Source organism: Sorex fumeus, unplaced genomic scaffold (genome assembly GCF_029834395.1).
Source record: "Sorex fumeus unplaced genomic scaffold, SorFum_2.1 ptg000033l, whole genome shotgun sequence".
Lineage (NCBI taxonomy): Eukaryota > Metazoa > Chordata > Mammalia > Eulipotyphla > Soricidae > Sorex > Sorex fumeus.
In genome coordinates this window covers 31,558,241-31,585,588 of record NW_026606090.1, presented here as the reverse complement: position 1 = coordinate 31,585,588, position 27,348 = coordinate 31,558,241, and the positions used below count along the sequence as shown (strand labels likewise).

Below are 27,348 nucleotides of genomic sequence, written 5' to 3'. Positions count from 1 at the left end.
TGTGATTAAACTGAGTAAATTTTAAGAATGATGACTGGCAATTAGATAGGCTGAAATCAGCCTAGTTTCAAATGCCAGCCTGACATTAAGGCGTCTATTGTGCTGAAATGTTCTCTTTGCCCTCTAGTGGAGAACCGAACTAATATGATTGATTCTTGGTTTTGTTTGTTTGTTTTTCAGAACTGCTTCTCTTAAAATACCTGCTCACCAGCATTCCTTTTTGTACTACTGAAAGATCGATTAATTTGCATTTAGCCATTTTGATCAGAATGTTCCTTTTGAATTTGTAAAGATTCATCCATTTTTCAGTTTGCTGAAAACTTCAAATCATTTAAAAAACCAAGTTTCAGTTCACAAAGCTTTTTCTTACTCTACCTACCTCAAAGCTTTACTATTCTATGGCATCTTAATAGCTCTCCAAATCCCATTAACTCCAAAAGTTGTCGGAGAACTTTTGTTAGAATTTGAGAGTGAGATTGCTTATCTTCAGAAGGATAGAAAATAAACAACTCTGATTTATTCATACCAAGAAAGATTCTGGCCCCAAGTAGAGGATTTCTAATTAGGGGGTGAGAACACATGTCGATGTTATTAATGAAGAGTGTAAAAGGAAACTCTGTCTTCAATATCCAAGATGATTTTCCACTCAGCAGGGTTACCTCTGCCATTTTTATCAGAGCAAAAGATACACAGTATTTTTTGAGATGCTAATCTTTGGAACTGTGACTGACAACAGAAGTTTATATTTGAAAATGAAATGAGAACAGCGTTTCTTGGGCCATGATAAACTCAGGTCTACCAATAATTCACATTGGAAATAGTCAATATGAAAACAGCCAAACAGATTAATATTAGATACCAGAAAACTTGTCTAGACATTGTCCACGTCCTTGCGTTATGCCTTCCCACAAAGCCTAAAGATAAGCCTCAGTTTAACCTTCCCCAAAAGTCCACACTTAGTTTATATTAGATCTGCAGATAAGGCTGATTATGCGTCAAAGGGTGAGTGCAGGGGTGGATTTTACGGTTCTCTGTGGTACCGACTAGTCTGCAACCCACTCTTAAAAAATGTGTCTCCCTGTTCCCTTTTTTCCTAGTAGCTGTGGAGGCAAGATGGTTTGTGGGAGGAAGAAATGAAGTTTCCATGTTCCAAGCTAACCACTTGTTGCCTGAAATATTCCTTCTGGCCCTGTCCTGAAGCCTCTTGACTGATTAGCCCTGGAGCTGCAGAGAGACTGAACTGGCATGACCAGGTTACATGCCAGCTCGGGTACATCCACCTTTGGTCCCCTCACCTGTCTCCTGAAGGAAGTCAGATGGCTTCAGTGGCTAGTTCTAGCCACTGTCATTGAGCCACATCGATGGCTATGCTGGCAAAGGTGGGGTGTAGGACCGAGCACAGCCCAGTTGCTTCACCACTCTTCCTCAACCATGAGTTGGGTGCCTGGGCATGACCCAAACTACAGGGACATTACGTCGTTTCTACTTAGACTTTTGCTTGTATACCCAGCACAGTGGTCACTCTTTCTTGTAAACCCTTGCACCCTCCCCCCGTCCCGATCCAGAGCTGCAGACCAGCGGATAGTGACAAATAAATACCAGGCCTCCTCAACGAGCGCTCCAAGCTGGTTTTCGATATCGGTGAACTCTGAGGTACTATCACACTCAGGGCGGCCTCCTCGCCACACTGAGGTACTGGTTTATTGCCAGTGTTTTGCAGAAACTAAGAAAATTCATCAGGTAAGATCTTTGAAGCTAGTTCTGTGACTCTCATAGAAATGACACTTTCTGAGCCTTTGTATCTCCATGAGTAAAATAAGAAAGGTGAAACCTATATAATGATTGTTTTCCAATTGAAATGAAATATAATGTGATCTGAAATAAGTGTAACAAGCCACCTCACCTACTTTTAAAATATTAACATCTTAAGAAAAAAGAACATCACTTTTTTTTATTAGTGGAACACCATGAGGTACAGTTGTAGATTTACAAAGTTTTGTGCTTGGGTTTCGATTATACAATGATCAAGTACCCATCCCTCCACCAGTGCCCATTTTCCACCACCATGGATCCCAGTATCCCTCCCACACCCATCCCCCCATCCCACCCTGCCTCTGTGGCAGGGCATTCCCTTTTGTTCTCTCTCTCCTTTTGGGTGTTGTGGTCTGCAAAAGAGGCATTGAGTGGCAATCATGAAGAACATCATTTTTTGTGCTTGGGTTTCAATTATACAATGATCAAAAATTTGTGAGTCTACAACTGTACCTCATGATGTCTCACTAATGAAAATAAAAAATAAAAAATAAAATAAATATAATAAAAGAAACAAGACAAATAAAATAAAAGAGACAAAAAAAAAAAAGAAAAAGAAAAAAGAACATCATTTTAGTAGGCCCTTGACTCACTTGCTACTTCCTCTCCACAGACTCTGCTAATCAATCCGTCATTCCCAGAGGCAGAAGTTTTCTGACACTCTCACTTGCTTACTTCAAATGACAGTGCCTGAATCCAGCTGCGGCCTCGATATTCTGGCTGCTCTCATGTCCTCCTTTGCTTACTCTCTCTCTCCTGCCTTGAAACCTTCTGTGACACTGCCCCCTCAGCTGGAATGCTGACTCCGTCCTCAAACTGCTTGTTCTCAGACATCACTGCCTTGTTAAGTCTTAGAGAGGCATGAGACTCAGGTTCTCCTCAGAGGTATGCGGATGACCACACTCAGAGGTCTACAAGACCCTTAACACAATTATGTAATGATTCTAATTGATTTATTTGATTATTGATTTATTGATTTATTTCTAATTGATTTATTTCTCTTAAGTAGATGGCAAAGGCATTTCTGTCTACCTCCTTTGCAGTTATAGGCAGCACACGGTGTTTTGCATCTAAGGATACTCAAGAATCTTTGTGAAATGGATATATAATTGTGCTTTTTTTTTAAACTTCCAACCTCTAGCCTTCCTAGACTTCATGTATGAATAAGAAGCTGTAAGGACTAGGACCAGGAGGTAGTGGGGGTTGGGGTGGAATGCAATATCATATGGACCTGATCTGCATCCATGAATGGTACCCTGAGCATCACTGAATGTGACCCCAGGACCCTGGAGCACAGGTAATACTACTTCTTTCCCACTTCTCCTTTTTCACTGTGCAACACTGTATCCTTGAACCCTGGCATTGAGCCACAGAGCCTGTTTGGCTGAGAAACACTGATATGACTTCTAGATCTCCTGAGCACCTCTTGGGAGGACAGGGGGAAACGTTGCAGAGGCTGTGCTCTTTATCGAGTCGATAATCAGGCTCCTAAAAAGACAACGTTTTTGTAACCTTGAAGTACTTCTCATAATGTTCAATTTCTCTTTTTAAAGTTATGCACGATTGTAAACTACTTATCTCAGGGGGGTATTGCTTTATTCGTAAAGTAAATTTGTAAAAGTTTTCATATCTGTATATCTAAATATTTACAGCTTATATTATACAAACAAATTTTTATTTCAAAGCTCCCACAGCTTTTGAATCAGTAGGTGATGCTAAAATTCCTTCAGATTTTTCCTTCTACTGCTGTCATAATCTGCTTTAACTTCTGTTCATTGATGTCTGTTAATATATCAAAAGAAAACCTTAAGGAGGGGAAAAAACTTTTGGGATAGCAACAAGAAAATTTGATCCATTTAAAATTTAAACATGTTAAATTATACTCATAAATATGATGGTTTATTTTTTTCCATAAGATTGCTATAGATTTTATAGCCAATTCTCTGAATAGCTTAGAAATTCGAATACCGGTGAAGACATTCTCAGTAATGCTAACGATATCAACTTTCCAAATGTTCATAGTTTGAAAACAAATAGGAAAGGAAAAAATAGAGAAAATCAAGGGAATGAGACAAGTTATCATTTACAGGGCTTGAAATATCCAAGGCTGCTGGTGTCAGGGAAAGTCAGCTGCCATCCATCGTGTCAGGACTTGTACAACCTGTCCATCTGGACGTGAAGGCTTTTGGTTCTTCTGTTCTCCTCCTACAGCACATGCTCTGATGAACCCTTTCAGGAACTTTCCAAGTCAATGTGCCTGTCCCTAACTCTGGATGGTGAAAGCAAAAGAAAGTAGCGTTCTGTTCTCTCAAAGAGTTGGCAGTCTGTTGCTGTTGCATCTCCTCACCCCTACTCTGCAATTTCAGATTTATAGTAGAGTTTGCCAGACAGTCTCCCTCAGTATTCTAACTGGCACCCTCACTACTAGAGACCCATTGCAGACTGAGCCTTTATACAGAAAAGACAGAAATAGGGGCCAGGGCTATAGTATAGCAGGTAGGGCTTTTGCCTTGCATGAGGCTAATCCAGGTTCAATCCCCGTCATCCCATGTGGTTCCCCAAGCACCGTCAGGAATAATTCCTAAGTGCAGAGCCAGGAGTAACCCCTGAGCATTGTTGGGTGTGACCAAAAAAAGCTAAAATAAAGAAAGACAAAAATAATGAATGAAATTGGTGAAAACAGCTCCATTTTGTTCACTCTCTTCATTTTTCACCAAGAACAAATTGCCTTTCTTCTGTATTTTTCGTTGGTTGTTTGGGGGCCACACCTAGCAGTGCTCAGGGCTTACTCCTGGCTCTGCACTTAGGAATCACCCCTGGTGGTGCTCGGGGAACCATGTAGTATCAAACACAGATCAACACAGTTAAGCCACATGTAAGGCCAGACCCTTACCTGCTATACTGTCTCTCTGGCCTGCCTCTGTATTTTTAATCTACACTATCAAGAGGAACTACTTGGAAAAGAGGCAAAAAAAAAAAGTATTCTCTTAATATATCTAAAAAAAAAAGAAACTATTTTAAGTTAAATGTTTCCTCTTTCTTGTCAAATATAGAATTTTGATATAAGGAATTATTTTATTTTAAAGACTTTATTGAAAAATCCACTTAAATTTCTTAAGTAGATCATAAGCAGGGGAGCTGTGGTATTTATTGAATTAAAAAATTGATTTTAATAATTGAAGTATTGCTCTGGGGAGAAAATTTACCTTCTGATAAAATAAGTCCATAAATAATACATGTACAAATACTTAGCCCATTTTCAAATGCTAAAAGGATATTGGGATAATTTTGATTAATAACAACAGCTTATTATCTACTCTAGTAAAGATTTCTGTGACCAATGTAAATATGGATAGTTTTTAGTGTTCTTTCATATACTTTATCATGATTTATGGGGGGATCAATTATAATCAAACACTTATAAATATATGTATACTTATAAACTTGTAGTTAAGTTTTATAAATAAAGTTTATTATTTATAGAACATCATTAGAGAATTTAAAAGCAAAAAGGGGAAAAATTGCTTTCACAGAGGAACTAAAAATTTTTCTAATTGATGAAAATTTTAAGATATCACACAACCAACCTACTATGTTTTGAATGTAAAGATTTTAAGTGAGTCTAGAGATTTGCATTTTTCTAAAGTGCCTCATATAATTCTGATGCAATCAACTTAAAATAGATTCTAGAGTAGAATTTTAAAAACAAACCAGTAATCTACTATTATGAATGGGGAAAGGGGCAGAAATCACAGAAAGAATAATATATAATTATGTAAATTCAATTACTGCATAAAATTTATCTAAATTAAATTACTATATAAAAATTAAAATACAACTTTTGAAAGAAATTACACGAACTTTGTATCCATGGGATGAGACCCTCATGATCATGGTGGATAATGTTTTTGATAACATTTGGATTCAATTGGCAGAGATTTGCATTAATGTTCATCAGGATTATAGGTCTATAATTTTTATTTTTAGCAATATTTCTGTCTGTATTTGATATTAGAGTAATGTTGGCTTCACAGAAGCTCTCAGGAAAAAGTCCTGTTCCCTCGACACTTTGGAAGAGCTTGACTATGGACACGTTTAAGCTTTGTAGAACTCACTAGCAATCCCTACTCGAACCAGGGAAGGTTTGAACTACTCTTCAATTTCCTTATTCATGACTGTTCAGGTTCCCTGCACTATCCTGACTTAGTCTTTATCATTCTAAGAATTCATCTATTTCCTTTATATTCTGCAAAAATGAGTTATTTATAGCAAACTCAGAATCTTCTGTATTTCTGAGTTGTCTTCTAAATTTTCTCCTTTCCTATTTCTGATAATGATTTGGGGGGGGGGGATTTCCTGGTTCTCAGAAGCCCTGGGGGAGGCTGCTGATAATTTGCAGACAACCAGGCATGCCAGACCAGTGATTGAGGCACCCAAGAATGTGATGGTACTGGGGCCCTATGGTGTCATGGATAACTGGGCCATTGTGGTAGCTCTGAGGGCCTTCAGGACTGTACCAGGTGAAGGCCAGAGATTCAAGTGGTGCTGAAAATTAAGTCCAGGATGTGAGCATGTTAGGTATGCCCTGACATATTACCCTAACCAATACCTCCTATTCCCTCTGATCTGATTTATGTTGAACTTTCTTTTTCCTTCTCAGGATGCAAGGACAGTTGAATACATGCAAATTACATAATGTTACCCCACTCAACAAAAAGAAAGATAAAAACCATACAATCATATTAGTAGATGCACAGAAATTAGACTTAGAGAATGTGTGATTTTTTCAACACATCTGATAATATTAAAGAAATTGAATAGGCTATAATACAGGAAAAAGCAATCTTTAGATAAGAGAAATCAAGGTCTTATTAGTTACAGTGTTAAATTGTTTTTTTACTCCACTACCAAAATTCTAAAATGTTCCAAGGAAGCTGGAAAAATATCATTAAATTGGGAGCTTAAATTGCAACTTGAGAGTTTGACTTGCTGCATCATTTGACCCTGATCCTGATCCCATAATACTCTGTTTTGATAACATTTTTAAAAGTAGAACTTAAAACATGTGGACTGCTGAGTAGTGCATGGGCAAAGGTTATCATGTTTGCTCCTTTATCAACTTTCTTATACAGAGTTATCATATCCATCTGTCATCATCATAGTGGTCCCTAACTCTATCCTTCTCTTCTCCCACCACTTGACATAGTGGAATACTATGCAGCCCCAAACACTTCAACATCAAGTAGCACCCACATACTTGTTCCCTAGCATTAAACCACGATCCACCGTGTATGACAACTACTGAGCACTGCCCAGGAAGTCCTACTACTCCTCAAATCAAACTTATCTAAATACAATTAGAAGCATATTTTGCATATGAAAATATTCATCGTGGTCAGTACGCAATCTGACTGGAGAAAAGCCTCATGAGTGCTGTACAAAATGGGAAGCTTTCACACTCAGATAAAGGGTGAGATAGAGTTCCTAGCAGAAGGATAAAAACATTCTCTCAGGCAAAACCCCCTTCCCTCAGGAGACAGGAGGTTCTAGTGCAGATGACCCAGGAATAAACTCAAGATTAATTGGTCTAGGATTCCACTTTGAGGAGGACTAATTCTGTATCCAGGGTAGGGGTTGTCTCTCTGGGGTCATGAAAAAAATTCTCTGGATCTGCCTGTTGTGTCTTTTTTAGACACTACTCTACAGGTAGGGAAACAAAAATGAGAGTTTAACTTGCTTTTCTAAATATTCACATAAGAACAATTCATTTATTCAATAGAATTAATTTAGCGACTGATGCCTTATTGTTCTCTGAAGATAAAATCAATGACATTTCTCCATGGGCTGGAGTGATAGCACAGCGGGTAGGCCATTTACATGGTCAGCCCGAGTTCGATTCCTCCTCCCTCTCTGAGAGCCCGGCAAACTACCGAGAGTATCTCACCCTCATGACAAAGCCTGGCAAGCCTCCCATGATGTATTGGATATGCCAAACACAGTAACAACAAAGTCTCACAATGGAGACATTACTGGGACCACGCGAGCAAATAGATGAACAACGGGAGGACAGTGACAGTGACATTTCTCCATAGATAAAGTGTAGATGCACTTGCTGATCAAACCAGGACACTTCTTATAATGAGGAGGGGTATTACAATAAATAGTAAACATTTATATATGTTGATTGAATGATTTCTCACACTGATAAACCTATAAAATGTTTTTAATGATGTTTTAGGGCTGGAGAGATGCTACAGTGGTTAAGAAGCTTGCTTCTGACATGGTCAAATCTGTTTAGATCCTTGACAATTGTATGACTTCCAACTCCAATGCCCAACAACCCCAAAAAGTTATATTTAAAAGTGAAAATTTTCAAGTCATTTGGGAAATATATAAAAGTAAAGTAAAGTAAAGGTCCTCCCGTTGATCGTCGATTTGCTCGAGCGGGCCCAGTAACGTCTCCATTGGAGACTTTGTTGTTACTGTGTCTGGCATATCGAATACTCTCGGTAGCTTGCCAGGCTCTCCGAGAGGGGTGAAGGAATCGAACTCGGGTCGGCCATGTTGGCCGCTTGTAAGGCAAACACCCTACCGCTGTGAAATATATATATATTTATTAATGTATATATCTATATACATATATAATTTTTGTGTATACACATACATATAATGTTTGTATATCTATTTTGTACATATATACATACCCAAGGGTAGATCCAAACACAAATAGCCATCCTCCTTAGGAATGCTAGTGCCCCTCTGTTAGAGACTGCAACTTTTTGCCCTGACACATAACAATACTGATTATTACCTGGGTTTCTGCAATAGGCATAGTCAGAGCTGAAGGGGTTCACAGCAAGAAGGAAAGAAGTAAAAAATAATAACTGTCTCAGACACTGAAGTAAAAGCTATAGTGGAAGAGAAATTTCAAGAATCTACTCCTTAGATAATCCTTGAAATAGTAAAACAGAAAGTGCTAGGAAAAGCTATTGGCCCTTGAATAGAAAATAATACATGAAAACTTAGCAAGTAGTGGAACCCTCAGAAGGGGATGTAGCACTGTAGCACTGTCCTCCCGTTGTTCATTGATTTGCTTGAGCAGACCCAGTAACATCTCCATTGTGAGGCTTGTTGTTACTGTGTTTGGCATATTGAATACATCACAGGTAGCTTGCCAGGTTTTGGCGTGCGAGCAAGATACTCTCAGTAGCTTGGTGGACTCTCCGAGAGGGGGGGAGGAATCGGACCCGGGTCTGCCCGGCTGGTCGCATGCAAGGCAAACGCCCTACCCACTGTGCTATTGCTCTAGCCCAGAAGGAGATGTGTGTAAAGAAATCAGCTAGGCCGGGCCGGGTTTGATTCCTCCGCCCCTCTCGGAGAGCCTGGCAAGCTACCCAGAGTATTCAATATGCCAAACACAGTAACAAGAAGTCTCACAATGGAGACGTTATTAGGCCCGCTTGAGCAAATCGATGAACAACGGGAGGACAGACAGACAGACAGACAGACAGATATCTAATATCTTCCTTAAAAGATTAGTAATAAGATGGTAAATTGGAACAAGCAAGGTAACAAAGATAATGCATGTTCACAAAAGTGGAAATTAAATAAAATAGCAGCATGGACATAAACTAAGTCTCCAAATAATATAAATTTTAAAAATAGCAATTATCCACAAAACAGCTGTGAATTCCCTCCTGGGGCTGCAAATTCTAAGATTCTTTTCCTCTTGTACAGCCCCTCAAGCTTTCACTGTAATTGCAGCACTCCTGCCTAGGAACCCCCAGTCCTTCTCCTGCAGCAGATCAAAAAGTCATCCCAAGTGTGAAGGCTTATTTCTCACTCCTCCTAGTTCTATTCATAGACCGGCCATGTGTATTTTAGTTTGTTATGGCCACAGAGGCAGAGTAGAGCCTTGGGGGAGACAGTGATAAGGGATAACTTCTTGGCCAGCAGTTGTGCTATATAAAAATGGAGAAAAAATAGGTAGGATAAGAAAAGAGAAAAAATGTCTAAAGCTAAATACTTAAGTGGAATGTAAAAGAAGCCAGGTTAAGTGGAACTTGGCATAGAGTTTTAAAAGGTAGGTGAATGTCAGTCACAGAGACTGGCCCACATCCACAAGAACAAAAGCAACAGGTGCTGGCGCGGATGTGGCGAGAAAGGGACCCTCCTTCACTGCTGGTGGGAATGCCGGCTGGTCCAACCCTTTTGGAAAACAGTATGGACGATTCTCAAAAAATTAGAATTTGATCTGCGATTTGACCCAGCTATAGCACTCCTGGGAATATATCCCAGAGAGGCAAAAAGGTATAGTCAAAGTGACATCTGCAATTGATTGTTCATTGCAGCACTCTTTACAATAGCCAGAATCTGGAAAAAACCTGAGTGCCCGAGAACAGATGACTGGTTAAAGAAACTTTGGTACATCTACACAATGGAGTACTATGTAGCTGTTAGAAAAGATGAAGTTATGAAATTTACATATAAGTGGTACTACATGGAAAGTATCATGTTAAGCAAAATGAGTCAGAAAGAGAGGGACAGACACAGAAGGATTGCATTCATCTGGGGAACATAAAGCAACAAAACAGGAGACTAACACCCAGGAGTGACTGAGAATAGTACCAGGAATTTTGTTCCATGACTTGAAGGCCAGCCACATGGTGCTAGGTGAAACGGAAGCTCAGATAGAGAAGAGAGCACCAAATAAAGGGTGTTGTGAGACCCTCCTAGGGTGGGAGAAGCATGCTAAAAGTAGTCTATAGACCAAACATGATTGCCACTCAAGGCCTCTCTTGCAAAACACAGTACCCAAAAGAAGAGAGAGAGAACAAGGGGCAATGCCCTGCCACAGAGGCAGGGTTGGACGGGGGGGGATGGGGGGTGGGAGGGATGCTGGGACCCGTGGTGGTGGAGGATGGGCACTGCTGGAGGGATGGGTACTTGATCATTGTATAACTGAAACACAAGCACAAAAATTTATAAGTCTATAACTGTACCTCATGGTGTTTCACTAATAAAAAAAAAGATAGGTGAATGTCAGAGACTGTGAGAGTAGAAGAAGCGAGGCAGAAGACAAGAGCAAAAGTTATGGAGTGGATCGACTTTCTACTTAGAATTTCATATTCCTGCTATTTTTTACATCTAAGAACAAAGAGCTTGCCAGCTCTGCTGTGCAGGTGGAATACTCTCGGTAGCTTGCCAGGCTCTCCAAGAGAAACAGAGGAATCGAATCCAGGGAGGCCACGTGCAAGGCAAACACCTTACCCACTGTGCTGCCACTCCAGCCTATTTATCTATTTATACTAAATTCTGAAAAATACACATTAATATTCAAGTCAGAAGGCAGAGATATGCTTACCTGGGAATGGGAGAACACATCGAGGGGGGGGAGTGGGATACAAGGATCTCGGAGGTGATGGGGCAGGTGGGAAAGCACCACTCCCCTAGTGATACAAACATCGACACTCACCACCCAATTGCACTCTTCAAATATTCGTAGTTTCTTTTTTGCCAGGTATTCCTCAGTAGAGCTGTCCCCATATATCCATAGGTTGTACATTCTCTAACTATTTTCCTCTTCATTCCACTTTAGAAAGATATGTGCTGAAACTTTGATAATCAGAAACCAGCAAGTATAGACATACCACTCATAAAATTTTAAAAAAAAAACTCATATTATAGACACTTTCCCCAATTCTGTATTCGATATGCCAAACACAGTAACAACAAAGTCTCCAATGGAGACGTTACTGGGCCTGCTCGAGCAAGGACAATATGAAAATAAAAAATTCTCATTCCAGACATAAGGCCAAACCTGACACAATTCTCAATATGCCAAAAACAGTAACGAGTCTCAGTGACAATGGAGACGTTACTGGTGCCTGCTCCAGCAAGTTGATGAACAACGGGAGGACAGAGCTACCGTGCTCTAGTGCTAAGAACAAGGAATGTAGTTGAGAGTGTCATAAAAAGAATTAGTGGTGTACAGAAAGGGTAATCTTTCAGAATGAACAAAAATCTCAAAAGTAGAAGTTGGACTCCACTGGATTTTCCCCTAGACATTAGCAGATGTGCTGTGTCTGGCAGTCAGTTGCCTTGGAAAATTTGAATATGTTCACTTAGGGCCGGTGAGAGGGCACAGCGTGCACGGCACACACACGCGTGCATATGACTGAGCTGGGTTATACACTGCATACGGTGCCCAGACACCCGCAGGAGTGCCCTGAGCACAGACAGGAGGAACCCCAGAGGACTCTCTTGTGCGGCCCTCAAATAACACACACACACACACACACACACACACACACACACAAAACATTTAATTGCATTGAAAAGTGGAAGAGTGGACAAAAGAACTCAAAACAATTTTGTTAAGATGCAGAACCCCACACCTTTATACATATTTTTATTTGTATCATTTATTGTTTCAGTAGTTATATACAGATAACTACTAATGCATAAAACCATCAAAAATAAGAAAATCTCATAATTTTGATAGCCAGTTTCTTTTTTAATATTTACTTATTGGTCTTTTTTTGGCTTCAGCGTCATATCCAACAATGATTGGGGACCATTTCTGGCAGTGCATGTAGGACCATGTGATACAGAAGCCAACCTGGGGAACAGGAAGAGGGTCTCCCACCTGCAAATACATGTTTACCCCTTTGAACCCAAAAGCAAAAGTCTTGATTGGAAAGTTCCTGGACTTTAAATTTATATCTTAGATGTAATAGTTGTAAGTATACTATAAACTTTTTTTTTAACTGAATCCAATGAGATACACAGTTACAAAGTTGTTCATGATAGGGTTTCAGTCATACAGTGTTCCAGCACCCGCCCTCCTCCAGTGCCCATTTCCCACCACCAATATCCCCAGTTTCCCTCCTGCCATGCCCCCACCCCCACCTGCCTCTATGACAGGCACTTTTCTTTCTCTCATTCTTATTTTCCTTTTGGCCATTAGAGTTTGCAATACAAGCATTTAAAGGTTACTATGTTTGTTCCTTTATCTATTTTCAGCACACAATTCTTATCCAGAGTGATCATTTCCAACTACCATTATCAAAGTCGTCCCTGACTCTATCCTATTCTCCCCACCCCCCCCCAACACCACCACCACTTGACATAGCCATCAGGAAAGATAAAGTCATGGAATTAACTTATAAACAGATGGACATGGAGAATATTATTTCTGAGTGAAATGAGGGACAGACGTAGAATGATTTCACCCATTTGTGGGATAAAAAAAAAACATAGTTATGAGGCTAATATCCAAGAACGGTAGGAACAAGGACCTGGAGGATGGGCCCACAGCTGGAAGCATACTATAAGCAATTGACCAACACGTGTCCTCTCAGGTTTTGACATTCAATGACCATCCACTGAAAATAAAGCTCTCTGCCTTCTTGTCTTTTTTCTTGAAGTACAATGATCACGATCACGACCATCCTGTTATTCGTTGATTGCCTCGAGCAGGCCCCAGTAAAGTCTCCTTCGTCCTAGCCCTGAGATTTTTTAAAAAGTGCCATATTCCCTTCATTGTTACTGGTATTTGGCATATTGGGTACACCACGGCGAGTTTGCCAGACTATGCAGTGTGGGCAGGTTACATTTGGCAGTTTGCCAGTTTGTCCAAAGTAAGAATGATAATAAGATGTTGCACGGCTACAAATGTGGCCGCACGCTTCTGGTAGCTGGGTTTTATAGTCTCTGAGTCTTGGCCGTTGATGGGATTACACGGCGCCAGGGGACCAGTTGGTGGGTGTGACCCCCGTCTACTGGAATTTGGAGGATCTTGGTGGAGGATACTCAGCCCTGATCCGAGCAGGCTTGGAGATCTCAGCCCCAGGACCCGCATTCCTTTGTTCCCCTGCCGGTACCTTCATGCGTGCGGAGAGTGGTCTCAGCATGGTGGTGGCTGGTCCTGGAGGTCTTCGGCTGCCAGAGCCCTGAATGGGGCAGGGAGGAAAACTCAACCCACTCCCCTCCAAGGGGCCCCGGCGAGGACAGCCAGGCACGGGGGCAGGAGACTCTTGAAGTACAGTTCTAAAAAATAGTGTTTCCACTCTTCACTCCATCTCTCGACTGTCAGGACTCTGCTTCTTCACCTAACTCAGGTCTGTGTCCTACATGGTTCTTAGAATCGCTCAGTACCTCAAATCTTGTCCACAGGGTAACTTGCTTAGTGACTCACCCTTTTCTAGATATCTGTCCCTTCATCCCTGCTTCCCCTGTATATCAGTTCTCCCCTCTCTTAATTGGCCTTTCCCAGGTGAACTCTCTAATTACCTTCTCATTTATGAATCCTCTTACCAGTGAAACCCAAACAACAGTTCAGTTAATTCTCATTATTCATAGTACTTATGTTCTGTTAAGTCACTGCAAATACAGAGTTAACAAAATTAAGAACTATTTTTCCAGGGGAAGTCAGGGTGAGTTTCCTCAAGTCTGGAATGTATGTCACTGTCACTTTCCTCCCGTTGTTCATCGATTTGCTTGAGCGGACACCAGTAACGTCCCACAACAAATTGTGAAACTTGTTATTACTGTTTTTTTTTTTACATCTCGAATACATCATGGGGAGCTTGCCAGGCTTTGCCGTGGGGCTGAGATCCTCTCAATAGCTTGACGGGCTCTCTGAGAGGGCCAGAGGAATCAAATCGGGTCTGCTGCATGCAAGGCAAACACCTTGCTCACTGTGCTATCGCTCCAGTCCCTGGAATGTATATTCCCTAATTATCAGTATAACCCTATTTATCTGTTCTCTATTTAAAGACATAATAATATATGATAAAAATAAATTATTGATGCCTTAACACTGAACTTTAAGCCAATGGTACTGTCACTCATGTCTAACAAAGCTTACCTGATATACATATTTTCTTTATAAAAGCACATGGGGTAAGATGCTTGCCTTGTGCATGGTCTACCCAAGTTAGATTACCTGCACCCCATATGGCCCCCCAGATGTGTGATCATTGAGTGCAAAGCCACGTGTCAGTCCTGAGTGGGGCTGGATGTGGCCCAAAAATAAAACAAAAATTCTGAGAAAATCAGACTGCACATCAGTCACCACAGAAATCAAACATGACACCAGATAAAACTCAAAAGAAGGTGGCTGCCTATGAATATCTGAAAACATATCTAGGCCCAGGATGGAGTCTATCTAGGTGGCCAGTCAGCAAACTGAATTTTAAACATCCTGGAAAGTTTCTGTGTAAAAGGAAAGTATCGCTAGAAAGGGTTGGTAGCAAGAGTGAATTGGAAGTGGTGTGAGGTTGCACTCCTGAAAATTATATAATGCTATAAATCAATATTACATCAATTTAAAGAGAAAGCCTAAGAGATAGTACAGGGCTTAAGGCTCTATCCTTGCATGTGGAGGGCCCTGGTTTGATCCATGACACTGCATATGGTCCCCAAGCACCACCAGGACTTATCCGAAACACAGAGCCAAGAATAAACCCTGAGCATCAATGAATGTGGCCTAAACACCAAATAAAACAAAACTATAATGTTACTTGATTATATAGTTGGAGCACATGTTTCCTAAGAAATATATTAATACAATTTTAGAATATAAAATAAAATTAACCTTAAATATTTAAATCCTAAGTAGACAATCACACAACAAAAACACGGATAATATATAACATGTCTGAGATACCTTGGCACAGCAAGGCTAATCAAAATTGAAAAAAGGAGAAAATTACTTTGAATGTTGGTACATGGGATAAACTTCACAGAGCGGATAGATAATTTGGTTGGGTTATGAAGGATAAAACTTGTTTTGATAAGTAAAGAAAGAATCAGGAAATTATTTTATATGGGGAGGTTACATGAGCAATTGGAAGAGTTAGATATTCCCAAAGCATGCCCAGAGGAAAATAAAAAGATTGGAGCAATAAGTAGAATAACAATCAAGAGACGAGGGAAATAGCAAGATGACAGGCATTACAAAAGAAGAATCTATTCAAGTTGGCGAGTGACTGTGAAGAGACAGCAGGAAAGCAGAATAAATGAATCCACTTTCGAATTGGGAACAGAGAATTGTGGCATTAATAACTGAAGTAGGGAAGTCAGATATAACTAGTTGGAGGCAAAACGAATATGAGTTTGAGGTGACAGCATGACAATTTACGGAGCTGACAAGCATGAAGATAAAGATATAAACCTCATCTCAGAGGAGAGGCAGAATTGGAAACGCAGATTTTAGAATTATCACAGGACCATACGAGTGGGAGAATATCTGAAGTGAAACGGGCAATTGAACTAGAGGAAGAATTTTCCACAAAGCAGGAAGGCTAGGGAGGGGGAACATGCAAATTATCCCTAAAGCAGAGTGAGAATAGACTTAAAAGTTGAACAACTATGTCAACTGCTGAAGGGTCAAAGAGAAGAACCAAGACATTGCCTATGAATGAGCAGGTTGCCCTTGAGAAAGCGATGAAAGTGCTGTGGCTGAGATAGAAGACAGAATGCTTTCAAGAATGGGTTACAGAATGAGTCTACAGAGAGGAAATCTAGAAGACCAAGTCTTAAAATTTATATGTTGCAGCATCATCAAAGAAAATTACTGAAGTATTTGTTTTGTTTTTTTGAGGTTTCTGCATACAAATAGGACAGTCCAGTGGGGGACATGTGAAGAAAAAATCCTAGTAATGCTCCTTAGAGGTTATTAATAAAATCTATTGCTTACATGGTCTTGCTATGTTCTAGGCACTATTTAATGTGTCTTTTGCATTGAATACATTTATTTTTTCTCATAACACTTAAGAATTTGAGTCACTGTCACTCTTGAGTATTATTATCATTTCCATTTTAATATAATTAACTGGAGGCATAAAGAAACTGTATTTTCCAACATCATCTTAAAGGAATAGAGTTGAGAAATTAAATCATACACACTGATTGCTCTTACCTACTGGGCAGCATTACTTTCTAGAATTAAGAAGTAAGAGTAATGTCATTCTTCATGAGGTTAGAAATAGACTTAGATGTTTATCTAAGATGAAAGTACTTGTACACCATTATGTACTACATTACTTCCTATAATATATTTTTGTAAGAAGGAGGCAGGTGTGGCAGGAAGGATCTTATGGTAAATCATGGAGGAATATTGGTAATTTGGTGATGAAAAATGTATAATTATATTGGACTTTTAAAACATATAACCATTTATTATTTTGTAAACAAATTCTAGCTCAATTTTTTTACAAGAAGTCCTAAATAGAATTTAACCCATAATAAAATAAATATATAAGGACCTATTTTATATAAAAATAATTTAATAATTACATAGCAAAAGACAACGGGCAGGGAGTAGGGTGATGATTTATGCTGCACAGAATTTGATGAAGATTTAGAGGAGAGAGGTACACATTATAGATTCAACAGAAGAGTAAAACCTTTTAAACACCTTGTGCAACTTTATTTATTAAGGAATCCTAGAGTTAAGAATGGTTCTTCAGGAAGAAATGAGAAAATTTGAGTTTGGAAATAAACCTAAGAACTAAGCCCATAATGTGAAACCTAGGAATGAGTACGGGAAAGAAGTTAATATAGACGAAAGATCAGATTTTACAATTCCAGGAAAGGAGCTATTTTCATAAACTAGATACATCTTAATAATTTAGTATACTACTGGTTCAGCATTATAATGCCTGAGTTTCAAACAATAAATATCAAATTGGGTAATTAACACCTATTGTTAGGAGCAATTGAATGACAAGAGTAATCACATGAAGCTTCTACCAAGGAACATTCCTTTCATCACCATCATCACCATCATTATCATCATATTAATTGAGAAGTTAATGTTTATTTAATATCTATAAATTGCTGACTCTGAAAGACAAAATATACTATGAATACTGTTATATACTGGAAATTGCCATTCAACCTCAAATAGCTTCAGTCAGCAAAGGCTAAAAATGGGTTAAATTTAAGTTCTATTCTTGCTCAGTGTTGCAGGAGATGTCACGAAACATCAAAAAAGTGGGCCAGAGGCATACAGTTGTTAGAGATTTAGCCTTGCATGCAGGTTCATAATTCCCAGCAAGCCTAATGATCGCCAGAGCCTGCCAGGAGTGACCCCTGGGCATAGAGTCAGCAGTAAGCCCTGAGCATCACCAAGTGTGGCCCCCAAACAAACAAAAATCAAAATAATGAACTATTTAAAATAATTTGTTTTCAACATACAGCCAAAGAGAAGGATCACATGGAGGGCGGGAACCACAGATCCCGGAGGGGAAAAAAAAAACAGGTTCCAAAAAGAGCCGAGATCACCGGGAAGTCCCAGATGGGGTAGGTACCGCATCCCACCTCCCCCAGATGGAACCCCGGTGACCAGAAGCCTCTACAAGCACAGCTTGAGTATGCGGGAACTAGGACTTTTCCTTAAAACATAGACATCTCTCTATATACAAAGTGATCAATGGGAAGTAAACCTCCCAACCTTTCTCCCTGAAAATCAGAGTTAAGTTTGGAGCACGGCCACAGCCCCAGAAACACAAGGACTTAATGCAGAACCCAGCAGCTTGGAGCAGAAAAGTGAACGGACTATGCGTTAATCCAGGCCATCAAGTCTGCCGGAGGGGAAAGGGTCTTGCCCCATTCGCCCTCTCTTCTCTGGAAAGAAGGATGGCGGCCGCATGGGAGTCTCGTGGACAGCAGGCCATCATGTCTGCCCAGAGGGGAAAGGGTGTTGTCCCTTCCGCCCTCCTCCCTCTGGAAAGAAAGATGGCGGCCACATGGGAGCCTTGTGGACAGCAGGTATGAGCCGGGGGTGTGGGGGCGACTAAAACCTCATGGGAAGGGGGGCGTTCCGGTCCATCCTTCACGCCCTACAGAGGTCACCAGTTGCCCCCCACGAGCGGCTCTCCAGCACGGCCACAGCCCCAGAAGCACAAGGACTTAATGCAGAACCCGGCAGCTTGGAGCAGAAAAGTGAACGGACTATGCGTTAATCCAGGTCATCAAGTCTGCCGGAGGGGAAAGGGTGTTGCCCCATTCGCCCTCTCCTCTCTGGAAAGAAAGATGGCGGCCGCATGGGAGCCTTGTGGACAGCAGGTATGAGCCGGGGGTGTGGGGGCGACTAAAACCTCATGGGAAGGGGGGGCGTTTCAGTCCGCCCTTCATGCCCTACCGAGGCCACCAGTTGCCCCCCATGAGCGGCTCTCCAGCACGGCCACGACTCCAGAGCACAGAAACCAATTTCTTAACTATCTGACTTTCAGTAGAAATACTTCCAGGGTCAATAGGTAAAATAGCAGAAATCCAAAACCAACATTTAATTCTTGAACCCAGTGGTAAAAAGCAAATCACTTCACAATGCTTTTTCAGCATGTCTGATTGGGGGGGGGGGGGCGGTAAACTCTAAATAATAGTGGTGAATCTTTTATTGAAACAGTGAATCTAATCAAAGCAGATAGAGTGTTAACTAGAATTCATCTGCCTCACAGGGACGGGGAGGGGTGGGGGGTGGGGTTTTATTGGGGTTCTTCATGGGAAAAAATAAGTATTGGTAAAGGGAAATGTGTTTGATATTTGCATGACTGAGACCTAAACCTGAAAGCTTTGTAACCTTTGCCACAGTGATTCAATAAATAAAAATAAAATAAAATAAAATAAAATAAAATAAAAAAATAATTCGTTTATAATATTATTATATCAGATGATATTTTTTTAAATTTTTATTAGTGAAACACCATGAGTACAGTTGTAGACTTACAAATTTTTGTGCTTGGGTTTCAGTTATACAATGATCAAGTACCCGTCCCTCCACCAGTGCTCATTTTCCACCACCACGGGTCCCAGTATCCCTCCCATCCCCCATCCCCCCACCCCACCCTGCCTCTGTGGCAGATGATAATTTTTAAGGTAAAAAAATTATTATTGGACTTTTTTTACTCCATTTTAAAGATAAGTGGATTTTATAGATATTGTCAAGTGTTAAATCAGAGAATCTCAAATAAAATAAAACACATTAAAATATTATATTTTACATGAAATTCTTTTTTTCTAAACTAAGAGAAAGTAATATCCAAAGGTCGTTAAAATGTATCTAGTATTCTGCCCACAAATGTTTTATTTCTAAAAATGAATATTAGGAATGTTTGAATGCAAATTCAATTGTGATCAATGTTATTCAGTATAAAAAGCTAATTTTTTTTCCTAAGATAGTACTCACTATTTTTAGATAATTGCTTGAGCTTCTTTTCAAAGAGGCATTACAGAGAGTAAGGAATATTATTCAACTACTTTTTGGAGCATGTGATCTTGATTAATTTTAAATGATAGTGGTGAATTTTCTTAACTACAAAGAATTTTCAAAAAATAACTTAAAAACAAGATTTTGAATTTTATCAAAAGATAATTTGGTAAAACATCAAACCATTTGTAGAAAATGGGTCTGAGATTCTGTATTTACCAGGAACTACTTATGGTAACTCTCAGAGGAGGAAAAAACATTTATAAGTAATCCCACCTATTATTGACTACTTACTGTTGTCAAAACTTTTATAATTACATTCTAAGTGAACAATCCATGTTTTAACTGGTTTATGTAATTTTTCAGGTAATGAATGCTTTCAAATTTTAATATATACAATTGTTTGGCAGTATAAGCAGACAGATTTGTTCTTAATTAAAATCTTGATATCTGGCAAATACTTTTAGAAACTCTAAGCATTTTTCAGCTTGTTGACTGTATATGTGTCTTTCTTTGACACACTGTAATTTAAGACAATTTCTAAAAACACTAAGCCTAGAAAATAAATTAATAATGTCATCTTGTAAGATTTGGGAAATATTCTTGGCGTTTCCAAACACTTCAGGTAAGAACATGAAATACCGAGAAATTAAAAAAATGACTTTTAAAAAGAAAATCATAGACTCCTCGAATTAACTTTCACTTTTTGTATAGTAATGTTTTAGCACAAATATTTAAAATCTTTAGTATGGTTCTTTCAAATATGCAAATGTCCTTAATAAATATTTCCTCCACATTTACACTTTAAAGATTAAACATGAAGAAAATCCACGTCATAGAGCAATTCCCATTTCAGCAAGGACTCTCACCTTATTAGGGGTGGTGTGACTGAACAGAGCATGTGTGTTCTCCCGTTCATCACTCAGTGAGAAGGAGGACAAATGACTGAAGGGTCCTGGGGCAAGACGGTCAGCGTGGGAGAGGGTCTGTGGGAGCAGCAGGGACTTAGCAGGAGGATAGAGTTTAGTCTGGTACAAAGGATGCAAAGAAACAGGTTTGCAAGAGACTGTCACCTCCTGGGAAGAAGGGATAGAGAGGACATTAGAGGACAAAAGTCAAGCTCATGAAATTAGCTCTACACAATATAAGCATTGTGTTAGACCCTTTCAGTCAGAAAAATATATCTCTAAGCCCAAACTCCTTGTATGAATGGATTACATCTCTGGCCTTTGTGATCTTACTAATTTTTTAAGTAACACATTTAATTTTATTCTTTGCTTCCTTTTCTTTCCTGTTACTGGTATTTATATTGTTGTTACAGTGACCTAGAATTGGTTGCACAAAAGCCTGGCCATGGTGTTTGCTCACCCAGCAGTGCTCAAAGCTTACTTTTGACTATGCACTCAGGAAACACTCCTGTTGGACTCAAGGGTCCATATGGGGTGCTGGGGATTGAATCGGGGTCTGCCATATGCAAGACAAGTTCCTTACCCAATGCACTATGACCCTAACCTAATGCCTTTATTGTAATGTCTCCAATGGTTTTAAATAATACTAGGTTATGGGAAATGCAAAGGAATGCTTGGACACTTTTCCCATTAAAAGTAGTCATTAGATAAGTATCCTGATATGGTTCTATTTCTCAGTGAAGCATCTATCAAGAGCTACGTATATTTCTTAATCAGAGCAAAAGTGATTAACATGGAAAATTGAGTAGCCAGGATAAGACTAGTTGTGCAAGATAAAAGGGAGGATGTTTACTGATAGTGGAAGGTGTGCAGGAAAAGATGGACTGGGCAATGTTTTCATTTTATATTCTGGCGTTAGGTTTCCTTAGAAGGCTCAAGAGTCTCCATCCTGATCTAGAGGCAGCACCAGCAGGACTGTACTACTATACTGGCCGAGAAACTAGGTTGGAAGAGGAGCACAGAATCTTATCAGCACCCTGCGAGCTAGGGGAGCTAAGAATCTTGGAACACGTGATCATGTATGGTTGGCCATGCAGTACAATGGGCAAGGATTCTTGGTGGTGAACCTTCTTTTGACCTTCAAATGGTTATCACTGGAAACGCCAGTGCCACTCTGGGCTAGAGATTTCCTCTCTTTTGTGTAAATTGCTATCCTGCGATTCTTTTCACCATCAGCATGGAGTGGAGATCGTCTGAGTGAAGTCTATGTTCATTCTCCAGTTTCCAGCCCCTCATAACTTCTTATTCTTTTCTTTACTCTCTAGCCTAATGGAGCTCTTTGGGAAATGAAAGCAAATTTTGATAGCTTTCATGCTGAAAATTTTGCCCCACTCTCATAAAAAAAATTTTGAAATTAGAGTCGTGAGTTGCAAAACAGTTTCCTTTAGAATTTTTAAATTCTTGTCATATAGTACTAGTGTCACAAAACTATATATGAATGGAATAGTTCATCTTTTATTATCTTCTCAATATGTACAAGACATATTGAGAATTATGCATTTCTTTCAAGAACTATTTTAACTCATTCTGTAAGTTCCAAAAATAATTATTTTTTGTCTAGGTAAAAACTTTATTTTGAATTTTCTCTTAAATCTAAGATTTATTAAAAAGCAAAAACTTTTTACTATATACATGGAAGGTTTTTTTTAGGTTTTCTAATTATGTCATCATTAGATATTTTTATGATCAGAGAAACTTATGTGTATGATTTCTATCATGTCAATTAATAGCTTTTCTTTTGACCTAACAATTACTTTTTGTGATGATTCCACAAACATTAAAATTAATTATTTTGGATTTTGCTGCACAAGGTAAAAACAAATTTATAGTGATTATAATGAACTATAAATAATCTGTATTTAATTTATTTTCTACAGGGTCTATGGTAAGCTGAAAAATTAAAGTATGCTATTACTAATATATTTCTACTTTTTTACCCCTTTACTTTTCTGTTATTAGTGTTAATATTATATTTAGATTTTTGGAAATTATAGAATATAGAAATTATATTTTATATCTATATCTATCTAAATATTAAATTTGGATATTTGAAAAATATAGAATATAGAAATTATATTTTCCCTATAAATATTACCCCATAGCTTATAGATATTTCTTGCTTGTCTTGTTTAAGAAAACTTTGGCCTGAATTCAATCTACCCATTGTGAAGATTATAACTTCTTTCTTTTTGTGTATGGTTATTGTGTACTTTGTTATTTTAAATTGTTCTCAATAGATTTGTTTAGCACTGCGATAGGGTGTTTGCCTTGCACTCAGCCAATATGGCCAACCCGAGTTCGATTCCTCCGCCCCTCTCGGAGAGCCCAGCAAGCTCTTGGTTGGGACTGGTTAGTCCTTAAATCAAGCAGTAAAGATAGTCATATGTACAGTACAGAGTAATTGAACTATATTCATTCTTACTCAAACATAGTACTTCCTACAAAACATAACTTTTTATGTGATTATACAGATATACAGCTTCATGCCCACTGTTTTTCAAAATAAATTGGGTCAGGCAATTTTTGTTTTGTTTCGTTTTTAAACTTAAGGTTTTATTTTATTTTATTTTAATTTGGATAAGGTGGGTAAAATAGAGTTAAAGTTCATAACATTGATATATAGAACTACTGTACCACATCAGGGTTAGGGAATGCTTAGTTGCCAACATATGTACCTATATAAAAAAATTACATTGGGGGCTTCACACCAAGGTGTAATCTACACAATCAAGAAGAAGGTTTGTCGGGAGTATGGTACTGCCAGCAAGTCAGTCTTTACCTGTGAGGCGAGTGCATCAGCAGCCTGATGGAGCCTTCAGACTTCCAGATACCCCAAAATTGCTGCTGTGCCTTTGGACAGAACCCAAAAACTTAGGGCAATGTTTATCAAAAAAGTAAACAGCCAAAAGTCAGGTATGTGGGAGACACACCCACAAACCACCTCAGGCTCAGCTATATAATTGGAGACATGGGCTCTCTGGTTCCTGATAGAACTGCTTAACGGCCATGATCCCAGAGACTCAGAAACAAATCGCGAAACCCAGTGGCTTTTGGCAGAAATGTGTCTGGACCCCGCAGTAGGTTACTGTCATCCAGCCACCACAGGGGGGAAAGGGTTCTGCCCCTCCACCTGCTCCCCCTTGGAAGCTCAGTAGCCGCCATCCTCCATAGGCCATTGGACAGTCAGGTTTGGACCCGCAGTGATAAGACATGCAGGACCTCACGGGATGGGGGTGAAGCTGGCCCTTTCCTCCCCACCCCAACGAGATCCCAAGTCACTGCCCATGAACAGCCTCTTTGACTCCAGATTAAGCCATTTAATGGCCATGATCCCAGAGACTCAGAAACAAATCTTAAAACCCAGTGGCTTTTGGCAGAAATGTGTCTAGTCCCTGCAGTCGGTTACCAGTGCTGGGCAAACCCAGGTGGGAATAGGTTTGGTGACTTGACCTGTTCCTCCTGACCACCTGGTGGATGCCATACTCCAGAGGCCACTGGACAGTCTGGGCCCACAGTGACGAGATAAGCAGGGCCTCATGGGATGGGGGTGGAACCGGCCCTTTCCTCCCCACTACTGGGTCACTGCCCACAAACGGCCTCTATGAATACTGATTAAGCCGTTTAATGGCCATGATCCCAGAGACTCAGAAACAAATCTCAAAACCCAGCAGCTTTTGGCAGAAATGTGTTCGGACCCCACAGTGGGTTGCTGTCACCGGGCCATCCCAGGGGAGAAAGGGTGCTGTCCCTCTGTCTGCTCCCCCTAGGCTGCTCAGTGGCTGCCATCCTCCAGAGGCCAGTGGGCAGTCAGGTTTGGGCCCTCAGTGACAAGACACATGGGATCTCATGAGATGGTGATGGAGCCAGCCCTTTCCACCTCGTCCCAATGAGACCCATAGTTGCCACCCATGAACGGCCTTTCTGGCTCCTGATTAAGCTGCTTAAAGGCCATGATCCCAGAGACTCAGAAACAAATCACAGAACCCAGTAGGTTTTGGCAGAAATCCCTCCAGAATTGTTAAAATTTCAGAATTTCAAAATCTCGTGGCCACTACTGCAGCCACGTGACATCATATGTTGTTTATAACCAGCAATAGAAAGCAAATTGTCTACTTTTGCCTTCTCAGCAGATCTGAGTGTTGGGGTAAATTCCCAAATAATAATGGTGGGTCTGGTGTCAAAATATTGAATGTAATCAAAGTAGAGAGAGAGTAATGTGGAAATCAACAGGTAGGGGGAAGGTGTGGGATGGGGGGTATACTGTGGCTTTGGGGGATTGAGAACGGGCACTGGAGAAGGTATGGGTGTTTCATTGTATGACCGAGACTTAAATCCTAAAGTGTTGTAACTGCTCTGATGGTGATTCAATAAATAAAATAATAAAAAAAATTAAAAAAGGGGCTGGAGAGATAGCACAGCGGATAGGGCGTTTGCCTTGCACGCAGCCAACATGGCCGACCCAGGTTCGATTCCCAGCACCCCATATGGTCCCCTGAGCACCGCCAGGAGCAATTCCTGAGTGCATGAGCCAGGAGTAACCCCTGAGCATCGCCGGGTGTGGCCCAAAAAGCAAAAAAAAAAAAAAGTAAAAAAAAGTAAGGTGGAGTTCATGCCCAATTCAATCAGCCAATCAATGTCTGAATAAATAGAAGTACTCCTACATGAAAAAGAAGAAGAAGAAGAAGAAGAAGAAGAAGAAGAAGAAGAAGAAGAAGAAGAAGAAGAAGAAGAAGAAGAAGAAGAAGAAGAAGAAGAAGGAGGAGAAGAAGAAGGAGGAGGAGGAGGAGGTTTGTGGAGTCTGTGTATTCTAGTAGCTTTATCTTCACTCTCTTTGCATTGCTCCCCAAAGCACAGTGCTAGTCTCTCAAGTGATTTTTTGCACTATTTAGTTGTGGTCCAGTTGTTTGCATTTTAATGGAAATTAGTGCTTTTGTTTCTCCTTTTTGCTTCTGGATAGTGTAATAAAGGAAATTTCTTATAATAAATTTCAACATATTACTGTGACTATACTTGCCTTATTTAAACTAGGAATCTAATTTGAAGATCTTTTTTGAAGAGGATGGCGGGGAGGTCGCACCTGGCGATCCTCAGGAGTGACTCCTGGCTCTGCGTTCAGGAATTATGCCTGGCGGTGCTCGGGGAACCGTATGAAATGCTGAGGATGAACCCGATCAGCTGTGTGCAAGGCAAATGCTCTCCCTGCTGTACAATCACTCTGGCCCCTCATTTGAAGTTTTGAAAAACAAATAATTCATGACCCACAGTGAAGTCTGTTGGTTTCTAAGACACTTCCCTGTGATATTACTTGAAAAAACCTGAATGGTTTCTGCAAGATTTTCTTGTTTTACTCTAGTTCATTATTGTGTGTGTGCATATACACACAAACACACACACAAACACACACACATGCATCAATCTGCTTATCTTTATTTCTACATTCTCGTTTCAATATAAAGAAAGGTTTTACTATCTATATATCTATTTAATTGTCTGCATTTATTTATCTACATCTTCTTTGTCATTGTATCTTAGAACTGGATACTGAAATAGCCACAAACACATACCACAATCTTTTGAAAATATATTACTCCCTATTCCATTAATAGCTTTCTTATAGAACAATGATTTTAGTAAAGCAATATTAGTTTAGAAAATAAATTTTCCCCGATTTTTAGTGCATAAAAATGTCATCATCCCTCCTCAATTCCACATTTAGAGTATAAACTATACAAAGTGAACATTTTATAAAATATAATTTAAACCAACTGCATCAAAACAAACAAATGTAGTATAATTTGCTCCATATTTCTTTTAAAATGTCTCTAGAGGAGTTTTATATGCATTTAAAAATATTTATTTCAGGTGTTTCATATTCATTTAAAAATATGTACTCATTTCTGTAGTGCTGAGGATAAAACCCTGGGCCTCACTTCACACATACAAGGCAAGTCCTCTACTTCATTGTCATTCATCGAATGATATTTGGTAGAAAGGATGGATTTCAGTTGATCATTCTACTTTTTTCTTTTGAGATTTTTGGCAACACCTGGCTCTGCTCAGAGCTTATTTCTGTCTCTGTACTCATGGGTCACTCCTAACAGAACTTGGGGAACCGTCTGTGGCACCAGGGATGGGATCCTGGTCAGCTTATACTAAGGCAATGCCTTAACCCAGTTCCATCTCTCTAGCTCTCTCATGCTATTTTATTCCACTGAGTTTATTAATCAATTTTAACGGGTTTTTAATTTAATGAAAAAATTTTCCTTTGGTGTTTTGGCCACACCTGGTTGGCAATCAGGGCTTATTCCTGGCTCTGAACTCAAGTATCATTTGTGGTGAGGTTTGGGAAAC

At 39.7% G+C, this 27,348-nt stretch overlaps 1 protein-coding gene across 2 annotated transcripts in view; it reads right to left on the bottom strand.

Moving 5' to 3' along the window:
- The window catches only part of MLIP (muscular LMNA interacting protein), a 331,240-nt gene that overhangs the window by 23,554 nt on the left and 280,338 nt on the right, over positions 1 to 27,348 (bottom strand). For both annotated transcript variants that reach the window (XM_056116919.1, XM_056116920.1), the window contains one exon: positions 20,899 to 21,105. In XM_056116919.1, coding sequence (XP_055972894.1) covers positions 20,899 to 21,105 — 207 coding nt within the window. The remainder of the gene's footprint in view (positions 1 to 20,898; positions 21,106 to 27,348) is intronic.